Below are 13948 nucleotides of genomic sequence, written 5' to 3'. Positions count from 1 at the left end.
TAATTTGCTAAATTGTAACTACTTCGCTACTATGGCCTATTTATTGCTAACCTCACACCATAGACTTTCTTTTTTTCTATTGTGTTATTGACTGTGCGCTTGTTTATTCCATGTGTAACTCTGTGTTGTTGTTTGTGTCGCACTGCTTAGCTTTATCTTAGCCAGGTTGCAGTTGTAAATGAGAACTTGTTCTCAACTAGCCTACCTGGTTAAATAAAGGTGAAATAAAAAAAATAAAAGGGCGGTGCACAATTGGCCCAGCGTCGTCCAGTTTGGCCCGGGGTAGGCCGTCGTTGTAAATAAGAATTTGTTCTTAACTAACTTGCCTAATTAAATAAAGGTTAAATCTGTTTTCTTTTTTTTTTTATCTCCCTTCTACAGCTCCTACTGGCTGGTGGAGGAGGACGAAGGCTCGCCCCACCACGACGACGGCACCTGGTACATGGGCGACATCAAGCGCACCCAGGCAGAGGAGCTGCTGAGGGACAAGTGTGACGGCACCTTCCTCATCCGAGAGAGCCAGACGCAGAAGGGCTCCTATGCCTGCTCTGTAGTGTGAGTGTTTATTTCAATGTGTTACATGGCCTTTTGTGTCTGTCGAAAGAGCTAAGATTATTCATTGATGGGTTGATCTTTTGAAAAATTGGCAAGTAGGAATATAGTATGTGGTTGTAACTAAAACCACATACATTATCCCTGTTCTTACTTGCCAATTTTAAGTAATGTTGTTGGCATCCCCTCAAATGACAATTGTACACTGTGCCATTGATTTCAGGGGACACCAGTAGACAACAAAGGGGAGACCCACATACAGTGCCTTGCGAAAGTATTCGGCCCCCTTTAACTTTGCGACCTTTTGCCACATTTCAGGCTTCAAACATAAAGATATAAAACTGTATTTTTTTGTGAAGAATCAACAACAAGTGGGACACAATCATGAAGTGGATCAACATTTATTGGATATTTCAAACTTTTTTAACAAATCAAAAACTGAAAAATTGGGCGTGCAAAATTATTCAGCCCCTTTACTTTCAGTGCAGCAAACTCTCTCCAGAAGTTCAGTGAGGATCTCTGAATGATCCAATGTTGACCTAAATGACTAATGATGATAAATACAATCCACCTGTGTGTAATCAAGTCTCCGTATAAATGCACCTGCACTGTGATAGTCTCAGAGGTCCGTTAAAAGCGCAGAGAGCATCATGAAGAACAAGGAACACACCAGGCAGGTCCGAGATACTGTTGTGAAGAAGTTTAAAGCCGGATTTGGATACAAAAAGATTTCCCAAGCTTTAAACATCTCAAGGAGCACTGTGCAAGCGATAATATTGAAATGGAAGGAGTATCAGACCACTGCAAATCTACCAAGACCTGGCCGTCCCTCTAAACTTTCAGCTCATACAAGGAGAAGACTGATCAGAGATGCAGCCAAGAGGCCCATGATCACTCTGGATGAACTGCAGAGATCTACAGCTGAGGTGGGAGACTCTGTCCATAGGACAACAATCAGTCGTATATTGCACAAATCTGGCCTTTATGGAAGAGTGGCAAGAAGAAAGCCATTTCTTAAAGATATCCATATATCCATAAAAAGTGTCGTTTAAAGTTTGCCACAAGCCACCTGGGAGACACACCAAACATGTGGAAGAAGGTGCTCTGGTCAGATGAAACCAAAATTGAACTTTTTGGCAACAATGCAAAACGTTATGTTTGGCGTAAAAGCAACACAGCGCATCACCCTGAACACACCATCCCCACTGTCAGACATGGTGGTGGCAGCATCATGGTTTGGGCCTGCTTTTCTTCAGCAGGGACAGGGAAGATGGTTCAAATTGATGGTAAGATGGATGGAGCCAAATACAGGACCATTCTGGAAGAGAACCTGATGGAGTCTGCAAAAGACCTGAGACTGGGACGGAGATTTGTCTTCCAACAAGACAATGATCCAAAACATAAAGTAAAATCTACAATGGAATGGTTAAAAAATAAACATATCCAGGTGTTAGAATGGCCAAGTCAAAGTCCAGACCTGAATCCAATCGAGAATCTGTGGAAAGAACTGAAAACTGCTGTTCACAAATGCTCTCCATCCAACCTCACTGAGCTCGAGCTGTTTTGCAAGGAGGAATGGGAAAAAAATGTCAGTCTCTCGATGTGCAAAACTGATAGAGACATACCCCAAGCGACTTACAGCTGTAATCGCAGCAAAAGGTGGCGCTACAAAGTATTAACTTAAGGGGGCTGAATAATTTTGCACGTCCAATTTTTCAGTTTTTGATTTGTTAAAAAAGTTTGAAATATCCAATAAATGTCGTTCCACTTCATGATTGTGTCCCACTTGTTGTTGATTCTTCACAAAAAAATACAGTTTTATATCTTTATGTTTGAAGCCTGAAATGTGGCAAAAGGTCGCAAAGTTCAAGGGGGCCGAATACTTTCGCAAGGCACTGTAGCTACTGCACTGTAAAAACAATTGTGTCGTTTTTACGGTAACTTATTGTCAGACCGTTACCTGTAAGTTATTGTGAAAAATAAAAAGTACAGTATTCTACCTTAAATTCCATTGAAACTTTGGTTTAACAGTACATTTTAAACTTTACAGTTGCTTTGTAATTTTACCTAATATATTGTACCCTTTTTACAGTAACTTACAGGTAACTGGCTGCCAGTAAGTTACCGTAAAAACAACAGGATGTTTTTTACAGTGTGGAGTAGGTCAAAGCTGTGCCCTGGAAAACCTTAATAGCGCATGGGTGAAGTTGGGGCTTGTGATGATTGTGAATTTCCTTTATTTTTTTGGCTTCAGACCAACCCTAACGTATAAACTAAAATGTTGTTTTTGTTTTTAATTACTAAGGAAACATTTGACATTTGACCTTCTGTTTGTTTGCATAAAACTGTAATCGCTCTGTCTCCCCCAGTGTGGACGGCGACACCAAACACTGCGTCATCTACAAGACGGACAAAGGCTATGGCTTCGCCGAGCCCTACAACCTTTACGGCTCCCTGAAGGACCTGGTGCTCCACTACAAGCACGAGTCCCTGGTCCAACACAACGACCAGCTGAATGTAACCCTGGCCTACCCGGTCCTCACCCAGACCTAGCAGCAGCACCCCAGATGAGGGGCAGCATGGCATGACGACCCCCAATGGAGACCAGAGCTTCTAAAGCATGGCAAATCAAGCACACTATGTACTACAGTACCAGCCACAGTAAACATGAGACAAAAAACATAGACGTGTTCGTAGACGAAAAACAACATAAGCACACAGTTATGATATAAGCTTTCAGACCATAGTTAGAAGAGCAAGAGGAAATGAGAGAGGAAAGGAGAGAGTCGGGAAGCTGGAGGGTAAAGATACTGGATGTAGAATAGATTTTTGGGGAAGGGAAGTTGATGCCAGCTTTCAGATGCATGGTGCTGAAAAGGAGGGCTGGGGTGGAGGGTCAAACTGTTAGATTCTATAAAAAGCTTGCTTAAGTGCCATAGAGAGCCTTGATTGACCACAAGCCTGTGTTGGGAAAGAAGGGGACTGTGGGGTGGGTGGGTTGGTGCTGGGAGGGAGAGCAAACTACAGCTTTAGAAATATATATATATATATATAGATAGATAGGTATTGTTTTTTAAGTCCAATTTCCATGAAACTGCCGTTGGCTCTCCTCCAGTTTGTTGTAAGATATAAATTCTTTATGAAGAGATGTGATATATTTGGTGTATTGTGAATATATAGATGATATTCACAATAGATCAAATATATAGTGTATTGATGAATACAGTTTCTAAAGGGATTCAAGTTTCCCTTTTTCATTTAATCATGGCTAGTGGAGAAATCCCTCCAAGCTCATTTCTACATTTCTGTACTAGTCAGGATTGGGGTCAATTCCATTTATATTCTAGAATTGACCCCAACTCTGCTTCCAGTGCTTTCTTTTATACTGTAGCCTGTAGCCATGATTGACTATGGTATTACTGTTAGTATTCTTGGTGTTTTTATTTCTACGTGAATATACTCACAGAGCATCAATCTATTGGATCTTAACTCTCGGTGCTGTATGGCTTAGTCTCTAGGAAGCCTGTCTAGTACAATGTTCTTCTCACAAGCGTTTGCTTTTGTCACAGCGTTACTACTACTCACAGTACTTCCTCTTTGAGCTTGACTGTTGTTTTAATTTGACACAAGCTTGATTCACAGAGCTGTAGAACATTGTTGTACATAAGAAAAACCCCAGATTAATGTTATATGACCCATATATCTACAGACAGTAACAGGCAGTGTGACTGTCAGTCTAAAAGCTGTATTTGCTGTACGTAACCATGCAAACAGAAAGTATTGAATGCTTTCCTTTCCAACTGTGTCCCCCCTCAGGGGAAACTGCTGGAGGATGCACAGTATCCAGCTAAACTTGAGCCAAATGAAGGATGTCTTTCATGTAGCAAATAAAATATCTGATCCGTTTTGAGCATGACCACGGAGGTTCGAGAGATTTTCTATAAGTACAGAATGCATGTAAATCCTTCTTTTGGATAGTACCTAGACACTAGCCCTAGTACTCGTGCTGTTTTAAGTGTGTACGTCTCATGTCGTAGACCAGTATAATGCACAAACAATAGTAAGTGAATAAGAATACATGGAGATTTACAGACACACTCACTGTCGAGTGAATCCCTCCACGGGTACTGAGCAGTACTTTTGTTGTGTGGCTTCAGGGACTTACTCTGCCAATGCTTCTATTCCTTTTCCATAGCATAGACTTTGTTTGTGTGAATACACTTCAGCCAAAATTTGAAGGTTGATTCTTGACTTAAAGTGAAAATCCACCCAAACTATCTTTGGTATATTTTTTTCCATTAGTCCACTTGATACAGTCCCAAAACATTTTAGGACTGTATCAACAGAAATTTTATTGAATGGTTTTCCCTTTTAAAGAAACATCATGTAATGAAACTGAGGATATCGAGGATTTAAGTTTGGTGACTTGATTTAAGTGCTGCGTTTAGATTCGTTGAGAACATTTGTAGTATGATGGCCACTCCTTTTTGGGCAGTTCTAAACATGATCATTTGCTCAAAGTGTGATTTATTCTTGCTCAATTGCAATTGAACAGTCATTCAAGTGGATTGGTTAATTAGTTATGGGAAATTAGATGGTACAAATGTTGGTTGGAGACAAAAATGATGTTAAGGATAAATACATTGGTACTGTTTAATGGTGCTTTGCACAGTTCTTGGCCAGAAGACTAGACAAGAATTCAACTCAGTGACATTAGTTGGGTGTCTTGAGAGGGATATAAAAGAGTGTGAATCACAAAGTTAAAAAGTGCCTTCTAAGTCTGCGTTACTTAGCTCTTGTCTTTATGTCAGAAGAGCTTCTCTCCTGTAGACAGAGCCACAGTGTACTGTAGTCTTTGTTTAAAAAGCATTTGCCAATGTCATAGCCTGACGACCCGCACTGAATTCTTCCACTTCTCTGTTGTTCACTACATACTTTAGTCCGAGACTACCATCATTGAAGTCATTTGTGGTGAGGGGCATTGTGCAAAATAAAGTAATCAGCGATTAGATTGTCTCTATCCAATTAGTGTCAAAGCCAATGAGGAATTTTCAAACCGCCGCTTTACCCAGGTGTTCTGGCTCTGGCCCAACCCATCGGTTTCTGGACCAATCAGGTGGCCCTGAATATATTTGCATTCGGTGACGGGTCGGGGAGGTATTGCGTAAGAAACTAATGTCCGGGGGTGTGGCATAGCATTTGGCTGGAGCAAGGAGTCTGAGTAGCCAGGCAACTAATGTCAACCCCTGAAGAGAACTGACAAATGAGCATAGTTATCGTCTTTCCTTTAGTGTGTGTGTGTGTGTGTTGCGAGTTATGGAGGTTGTTTGCTTAGTTATGCTTCTCTTTTGTTATTTTATTTTGTGACTGGGGCTATTGCTTGGTGCTCTTCAGTGAGCGAGGCAGTTTCCTTTGGGGTTTGTTGTATATTGAATCAAACCTAGAGTGGATAGAAATGTGAATACACAGTCGTAGCCCAACACCACGTTTTGTAAGCCGAATCTCATTCGATAAGCACTCAATTGAATGCATGCAGTATTTCTGTGTTTTCACATCAATACCCTGTGAATTCAAATCCAGTTTACCCAGCTACTGACGTATTTATTTACAGTCCGTCGGACCATCATTTTGTGAATGTGCTCTTTCCTGTACCACACTCCTTAATTGAGTGTGTCTAGGTCTACAAAGTATGAATTAATCCTAAACCTTGTCAGTGAAGCTCAGTAAGCCATGATAGTGTTTTTTTATTAAGCGTCTCATGTCAGGGATGTTTTATCTGACTTTCTTTGTGAATCAAAAAAAAACGTTGTTGTCCCCTTACACAATACAGAGGGTGGAGGCATGACAAACTTTGAAATAGTAGCCTGTATTCTGAACCTGTTTTGAAATTGACATTGAGGCAAGAGGGACTAATGTCCATTATTGCTGTTTTTCATTATTCAATTGTTTAACTGTATATACTATAAAACTGTGTTCCATGTCTGGTTTTGATTGTGTCAGGCCTACCCATTTCCCATTTGAAAATGGGTGACCCGTTTCAAACCAAATGAAAGGGAAGCTAGCTAATATGCAATCGGTATAATTGGTCGGTCCTCAGCTCTTTAATGCTACATGAATGTCATGGAGTCACATTAACGTCACGTGCATTAACATTAATGTTAACATTTGTGCAGTGATCGTGTTTCAGTGGTCGTGCCCAATGAGATTGGTTTGCGGAAGAGGGATGAGGGTGAGTTGACCATTGTTGTGCATTGACTTGGAGCAGAAGTTGCTTTGAATTGTCCTTTACCCTGTTATCGTGAAACAGCATGTGTCCAAGCACCCTCCAAAATGATCAGATGAATGACCCATTATTGCTTATCTCTGGTACAAAATACTTGTAATAAGGTATCATACTTCTACCATATCATTTACTGAATACAAGTAATGAACATTTATTACGTTTGATGAATATTTAGGTTTGAATCATATTTGGAAGAAATATATTGAAATATATCTTGACATATTGTTTTTGGGTTATATATTCTGATTTAATTATGCTGGAAACGGATCAGAAACAGAAGCTAATTTAATCAGAGCTTAGATGGTAACACGTCTATTGACGTGCCACAGCAGCATTTCATCAGTGGGCCAAGTGATATCTAGTTTCCAGAAACTGAGCTTTATCATAATCAACAGCAAGCTTTCCTTCTTTTTTGATTGTGGGTTCTATTGATTTGAATTGACCCACAATAATTATAATGAAGAGGAGGCAGGCTCATCTATGTTTAAAATGCAGCTCTCAATCTAGTTGTCCATGATGATATCATACTGATTGGTCAACCTTGGCCCCATTTAACCAACTCACACATATGTGTTTGTATCAAGTCTGAGTCGAGATTATCAGTAGCCTTGACACCAGTGTCTTTCAGCAAAGCTCCATTGTTACTATCCTACCAAGGGTGGTTACAACAGAGCTGACCAACACTGGGACTAGCTACTATCTAGACTACAGCCTGTATATTTTTAAGATGATAAGATTGTTTTTCTGAGCAGAAAATAGTTTCCTATACAGATCTGCTTTGTCCATAGAATGGGGAAAGCACCTTTTTTTATTTTCATTTATTTCAGATCATGGTGGCAATTATTTTTATTTTGACATGAACATGTATTCTCAGTTTGAGATTCTGGTTGTGTTTTTTATTTAGCCAAAGGAGGCCGTTTGAAAGTTTCACCAGTGGAGTGTTTGATGGTATGAAAATAATGTATAATTCGAAGAGCGGGGCATTTATTAATCATTGGATAAAGTCCCCCCAAATGCACTAGAAAACACATACTTTATACCATCCAAACATGTTGCCAACAACAATAGTTAAGGTACAAATGTAGATGGATCAGAAACACTCCTTCGGAGAATAACAGACCTTTGTACATGGAACAATGATGGCATTAGAAAGTGTTCCTTTAAGGTGCCTGAGTAGAGGTTTGTTTTTAATTAGGCTTTTAAGCTAATTGATTTGTCTGTCCAAGTGTTTGTTTTGGTTTGTTTTGTTTGTTTTTGTTTGTTAATGATAACCGTACAGAATCTATCAAATAAGCTAGCTTGAATATTTTCCTCCATACAGAAAAGTACAAATGTTTACGATATCTAATTAACCAAATAGCAAGTATGTGTTTGAGAATCAATCAGTCTGTCACTAAAAATGACTGATCGATTGATTTGATTTATTTCTTTCCTCTGTCATTTTAAACTTGAAGATGTTATGACTGCTTATTCTTTTGTTTAGATGTTGTTTTTTACTTGTCAAACAGTGCTCCCTCAATATGACAAAAGAAGAATTGTTACCATCGTCTGCTTAGAACAAAATCCACATATTTTTCTTTCTTTTTTAAAGGCACCCAGGGCAGAATGGTCCCTGGGTGGCTTAGAATCATTAAGGAGATGCTGAACGGGCCGGTATGCATGTGTTTTTCTGTTTCTCATGACAAAAAGTAGATTTCAGTCTTGGAGGTGTGTTTCCTGACCGATTCCTCATTTGGTTAATAATGTTTGTCCCCCATTAGACACTGGAAGCCTATTTCCCCTCCTCAAAATCCCAGAATGAATCTAGGGTAAGAAGAAATCTGTCATTCATTTAGACTTTTTGGCCGAGGATGTTTTAGTTGCAAAATTAGAAATCTGACTAAGGTGTTTGGTGCAGTATTTGTCAAGTTTTTAAAAATCAGAGATTTTACGTTAACAAAGTCTGAGCTGCTGAGCACGTCTGCCTTACGTCTATGCTATTGGATAGAGAGAAATCACCGCAGCTATTCATCCCATGTTAAATGGACATCGTCGAATCAAAACCCAACATTAATTTATCTGTTGTGACACACAGATGTTCCAAACTCCGTTTTAGACCAGACTGACCCTATGACAAAAATTATCCTATTTACACTTTGTTGTAAATTTTGACATTAGAATAAATGTTTCTGACACATATCGATGACACAAATCCTAACTTTAGACAATCTTAATTTAGCGTTTTTGCACATCGTGCATTGATATCAATGGGAGATTTAAATAATAATAATAATAATAATAATACATTCATTTTTTGGAGTTAGTCGCAAATCTCAAGTTAGGTTTTGGCTGTAGATTACACCATAGATGATTTGGGAGGCTTTAGTATTCAGACTGCTTTTCAAGAGTGAGAGAGAGGTTTAGCCAACTAGTACATTTTAATTTGGAAATTGGAAATGAGAAGAGGCATGGGTTTCGATTTTGCACTAAGAGGTCATCCTCGTCTCACTAAGATGGAGAAATGCAGGACATTCGTTGACTTGCTCTCTGTCATTCAAAACAGACTCAATTAAAAATTATGCTTTCGTTTACTTCTGTTATCTAATCTCTGCAAACCTTCAATGTAGATTTCATCCTAGGTGGTGTTTGTGATCATGTGACAGTTGTAGAATGCACGTCCGGTACAGTACATTTTGACAAGCCTTTATTTGCTTTGGAGAAATCAAAGTACAGTGTGATAATATGATTCTTATTGTAGCAAGATTTGGCGTCATGTTTTCCCCTTTTTTCAAAATGGTAAAATGGACATGAACCAGACTGTCTGATAAAGCTACTCTACACCAAAGTGCAATTGAACTCAGAGGGAGCACTGTTGGTGAACCAGTGGGAGTCTTCTCTCCTGGTTGTGGTGTGCACAATCTATATGTATGGAAGATTATTCTTCTTCTCATCTTTTTCCAGTTTGTCTTAGATAATTTAGATGCAACATTTTTTATTTTGTTTTCTGTGTACAGCTTGCTTCGGAGTTGTCTCAAACAGGTACTCTTACTTCTGTACGGTTCTTTCCTTAGGATGATGCAATGATTTAAAATAATAATAATAAAATATGTAAGGAAAAGAAAGAGGTCTCCATGTGTATTTTAACATGTAGCCATGAGTTCAGTCAAACCTATGATGAGAATAAATGGGGATAGAACTGCAGCACAGGTAGCTGGTGGAACCTTAATTCGGGAGGATGGTTTCCTAGTAGTGGCTGAAATGGAACGAATGGAATGGCACTGACACATCACACATACACAATTTCCTTGTGTTTGTACCATTCCATTCACTTTATTTCAGTCATTATGAGCCCTCATCCCCTCCCCAGCCTCCTGTCAGTTGGGGTCAATTCCATTCACTTTATTCCAGTCATTATGAGCCCTCATCCCCTCCCCAGCCTCCTGTCAGTTGGGGTCAATTCCATTTGAATTCCTGTCAGTTGAAGGCTGGTGGACTTCGTGCTGAGGCTGACTTGTGACGCAGTCAGTATTGAATTTCAACCACATGAGGGAGACATTTTTTGTTGTTGTTGTACACAGTGCATAGTGAAAGTTTATACACCCATTGCACAGTCTTCACATTTTGTTGAAATTTTGTTAAAATTGTATCTAATAAGGGATTTACATTTCATTATGATTTGCTACTCCACATTTTCCGGGTGAAAATAAATGATAGAAACATTTCCTAATGAATTACAAATACAAAAAATGTCTTGATTGTGTATGTCTTCACACCCCAGTCAATACTTGATGGAAGCACCTTTGGCAGCCATTACAGCTGTGAATAATTTTGAATAAGATTCTACCAACTTAGGGCAACTGTATTTCCATTGGTTTTGTCAAAATTGCTAGCTCTGTAGAAATGGTTGGGAATCATTGATGAACAGCAATATTGAAACCTTGTTCCCGTCATTTTTTTTAGCAAATGTAAGTCTGAACTGAAGACTCAGTTTGCTCCTTTCCTTTTTATTTTTATCCTTGTCCCTGCCAATGACAAGCATACACATAACATGATGTCGCCAACCGCAACACTTGAAAATACTGAGGGTTTCAAATCAAATCATTTTATTTGTCACGTGCGCCGAATACAACAGTGAAATGCTTACTTACAGGCTCTAACCAATAGTGCGGGAAAAAAAGGTATATGTGTGTGTGTGTGTGTGTGTGTGTGTGTAGGTAAGTAAAGAAATAAAACAACAGTAAAAGACATTTGAAAATAACAGTAGCAAGGCTCTATACAGACACCTGTTAGTCAGGCTTATTGAGGTAGTATGTACATGTAGGTATGGTTAAAGTGACTATGCATATACAGTGGGGCAAAAAAGTATTTAGTCAAATCAAATCAAATTTATTTATATAGCCCTTCGTACATCAGCTGATATCTCAAAGTGCTGTACAGAAACCCAGCCTAAAACCCCAAACAGCAAGCAATGCAGGTGTAGAAGCACGGTGGCTAGGAAAAACTCCCTAGAAAGGCCAATACCTAGGAAGAAACCTAGAGAGGAACCAGGCTATGTGGGGTGGCCAGTCCTCTTCTGGCTGTGCCGGGTAGAGATTATAACAGAACATGGCCAAGATGTTCAAATGTTCATAAATGACCAGCATGGTCGAATAATAATAAGGAAGAACAGTTGAAACTGGAGCAGCAGCACAGTCAGGTGGAAGTTGAAACTGGAGCAGCAGCATGGCCAGGTGGACTGGGGACAGCAAGGAGTCATCATGTCAGGTAGTCCTGGGGCATGGTCCTAGGGCTCAGGTCAGTTGAAACTGGAACAGCAGCATGGCCAGGTGGACTGGGGACAGCAAGGAGTCATCATGTCAGGTAGTCCTGGGGAATGGTCCTAGGGCTCAGGTCCTCCGAGAGAGAGAAAGAAAGAGAGAAGGAGAGAATTAGAGAACGCACACTTAGATTCACACAGGACACCGAATAGGACAGGAGAAGTACTCCAGATATAACAAACTGACCCCAGCCCCCCGACACATAAACTACTGCAGCATAAATACTGGAGGCTGAGACAGGATGGGTCAGGAGACACTGTGGCCCCATCCGAGGACACCCCCAGACAGGGCCAAACAGGAAGGATATAACCCCACCCACTTTGCCAAAGCACAGCCCCCACACCACTATTAGTCAGCCACCAATTGTGCAAGTTCTCCCACTTAAAAAGATGAGAGGCCTGTAATTTTCATCATAGGTACACTTCAACTATGACAGACAAAATGAGGGAAAAAATCCTGAAAATCACATGGTAGGATTTTTTATGAATTTATTTGCAAATTATGGTGGAAAGTAAGTATTTCACCTTTATTTAACCAGGTAAGGTAGTTGAGAACAAGTTCTCATTTACAACTGTGACCTGGCCAAGATAAAGCAAAGCTGTGTGACACAAACAACAACATAGAGTTACACATTGAATAAACAAGCGTACAGTCAATAACACAATAGAAAAAAAAGAGAGTATATATACAGTGTGTGCAAATGGCGTGAGGAGGTAAGGTTTAGCAAATTAACACTGGAGTGATAGATGAGGAGATGATGATGTGCAAGTAGAAATACTGGTGTACAAAATAGCAGAAAAGTAAATAAAAAACAATATGGGGATGAGATGTGTAGATTGGGTGGGCTATTTACAGATGGGCTATGTACAGCTGCAGCGATCGGTTAGCTGCTCAGATAACTGATAAAAAAATAAAAAATAATGCTTCCCACAGTCGTCAAGTTGGCTGGATGTCCTTTCGGGGGTGGACCATTCTTGATACACAAGGGAAACTGTTGAGCATGAACAACCCAGCAGCATTGCAATTCTTGGCACACTTAAACTGGTGCGCCTGGTACCTACTACCATTCCCCGTTCAAAGGCACATAAATCTGTTGTCATGCCCATTCACCCTCTGAATGGCACACAGACACAATCCATGTCTCAAGGTTTAAAATCCTTCTTTAACCTGTCTCCCCCCCTTCCTCGACACTAATTTAAGGGGATGTATCAGGGGACCTCAATAAGGGATCATAACATTCACCAGGTCAAGTCTATGTCATGGAAAGAGGAGCTGTGCCTACTGTTTTGAACACTCAGTATGTTGCCCTGAGCGTTGCGCATAGTTGGCTGAATCTTATTCCAAATGATTCCCAGCTGTAATGGCTGCCGAAGGTGCTTCCACCAGGTATTAACTCTGGGGTGTGAAGACAAACACAATCAATGCATCTTTATTTTTTATTAATTTGAGAATGTTCTATAATTTTCTTTCACTTTGAAAAGGTGGAGTAGGGGAAAGTGGGGTATGTTGAGACATTTTTGTTTTTACATTCGGCATCACTACATCAAGAGAAATGTAGTATTCTTTCAGACAAAGATATCTACATATTTCAGGATGTTGTGTTTCCTGGAAATAATGAGAATGTATGTAAAGATAACAGTTTTAAAAACATAGTTTGTCCAAAACAACGTGGTCTCTTGGCATAACTTTCCCCAGGTCTGTGGTAAATTGAGACTAGGAACAAGGTTGAGGTCAATTATCACCACCTTTGAAAAATCTTGAGTTCATATGCATGACAGATTGCAAAAATACTATGCATATTACTGACCAAATGTAACCATCATTTGTATGTCGATATTGGCACAATTTACCCCAAAGCAACAATTTTGACTATATTAGCCCACTCCGCTACAAGGAGGCACTTTCATGCTAGGTTTAGGACCTCATTTTGTAGCTTATAGAAACCCCAACCAATGTATTAAACAGTCTTAACTATCTACTTTGATTTAGATACAAGCATCATGAAACCTCTTAACACTATACATTCATTTGACTGTGAAAATAACTTTTGGGGACCTAACTTGCTTCCCACTTTTTCCATGTGATTTCCTCCTTCACTCCATGAAATTATGATCTCTAAATATTTAGTCATATGATTCATTTTGTGTATGGTTCCATAGAAACAAGGGGTGGCTCAACTGACCCTTGGCATGACTTACCCCCCTCTCCCCGAGGTTGTGGAGATCTGTAATATAATTGAATCCCTTTTTAGATTTAATTTTAAGGCAGCAAGACGTGAAGGCTGTGCAAGGAGGGTGTAAACTTCCACTAGGCACTG

The 13948-nt window shown here is 39.7% G+C and overlaps 1 protein-coding gene across 3 annotated transcripts in view; it reads left to right on the top strand.

Annotated features, from left to right (window-relative positions):
* The window catches only part of LOC109872194 (phosphatidylinositol 3-kinase regulatory subunit gamma-like), a 49500-nt gene extending 39564 nt beyond the window's left edge, over positions 1–9936 (top strand). For all 3 annotated transcript variants that reach the window (XM_020463337.2, XM_031806536.1, XM_031806534.1), the window contains exons 15-16: positions 382–555; positions 2922–9936. In XM_020463337.2, the coding sequence (XP_020318926.1) occupies positions 382–555; positions 2922–3105 (358 nt within the window). In that variant the 3' untranslated portion in view covers positions 3106–9936. The remainder of the gene's footprint in view (positions 1–381; positions 556–2921) is intronic.
* The last annotated feature ends 4012 nt before the right edge of the window (positions 9937–13948 follow it).

The sequence above is a fragment of the Oncorhynchus kisutch genome, linkage group LG27 (assembly GCF_002021735.2).
Source record: "Oncorhynchus kisutch isolate 150728-3 linkage group LG27, Okis_V2, whole genome shotgun sequence".
Lineage (NCBI taxonomy): Eukaryota > Metazoa > Chordata > Actinopteri > Salmoniformes > Salmonidae > Oncorhynchus > Oncorhynchus kisutch.
This window is presented reverse-complemented; position numbering and strand designations above follow the sequence as displayed.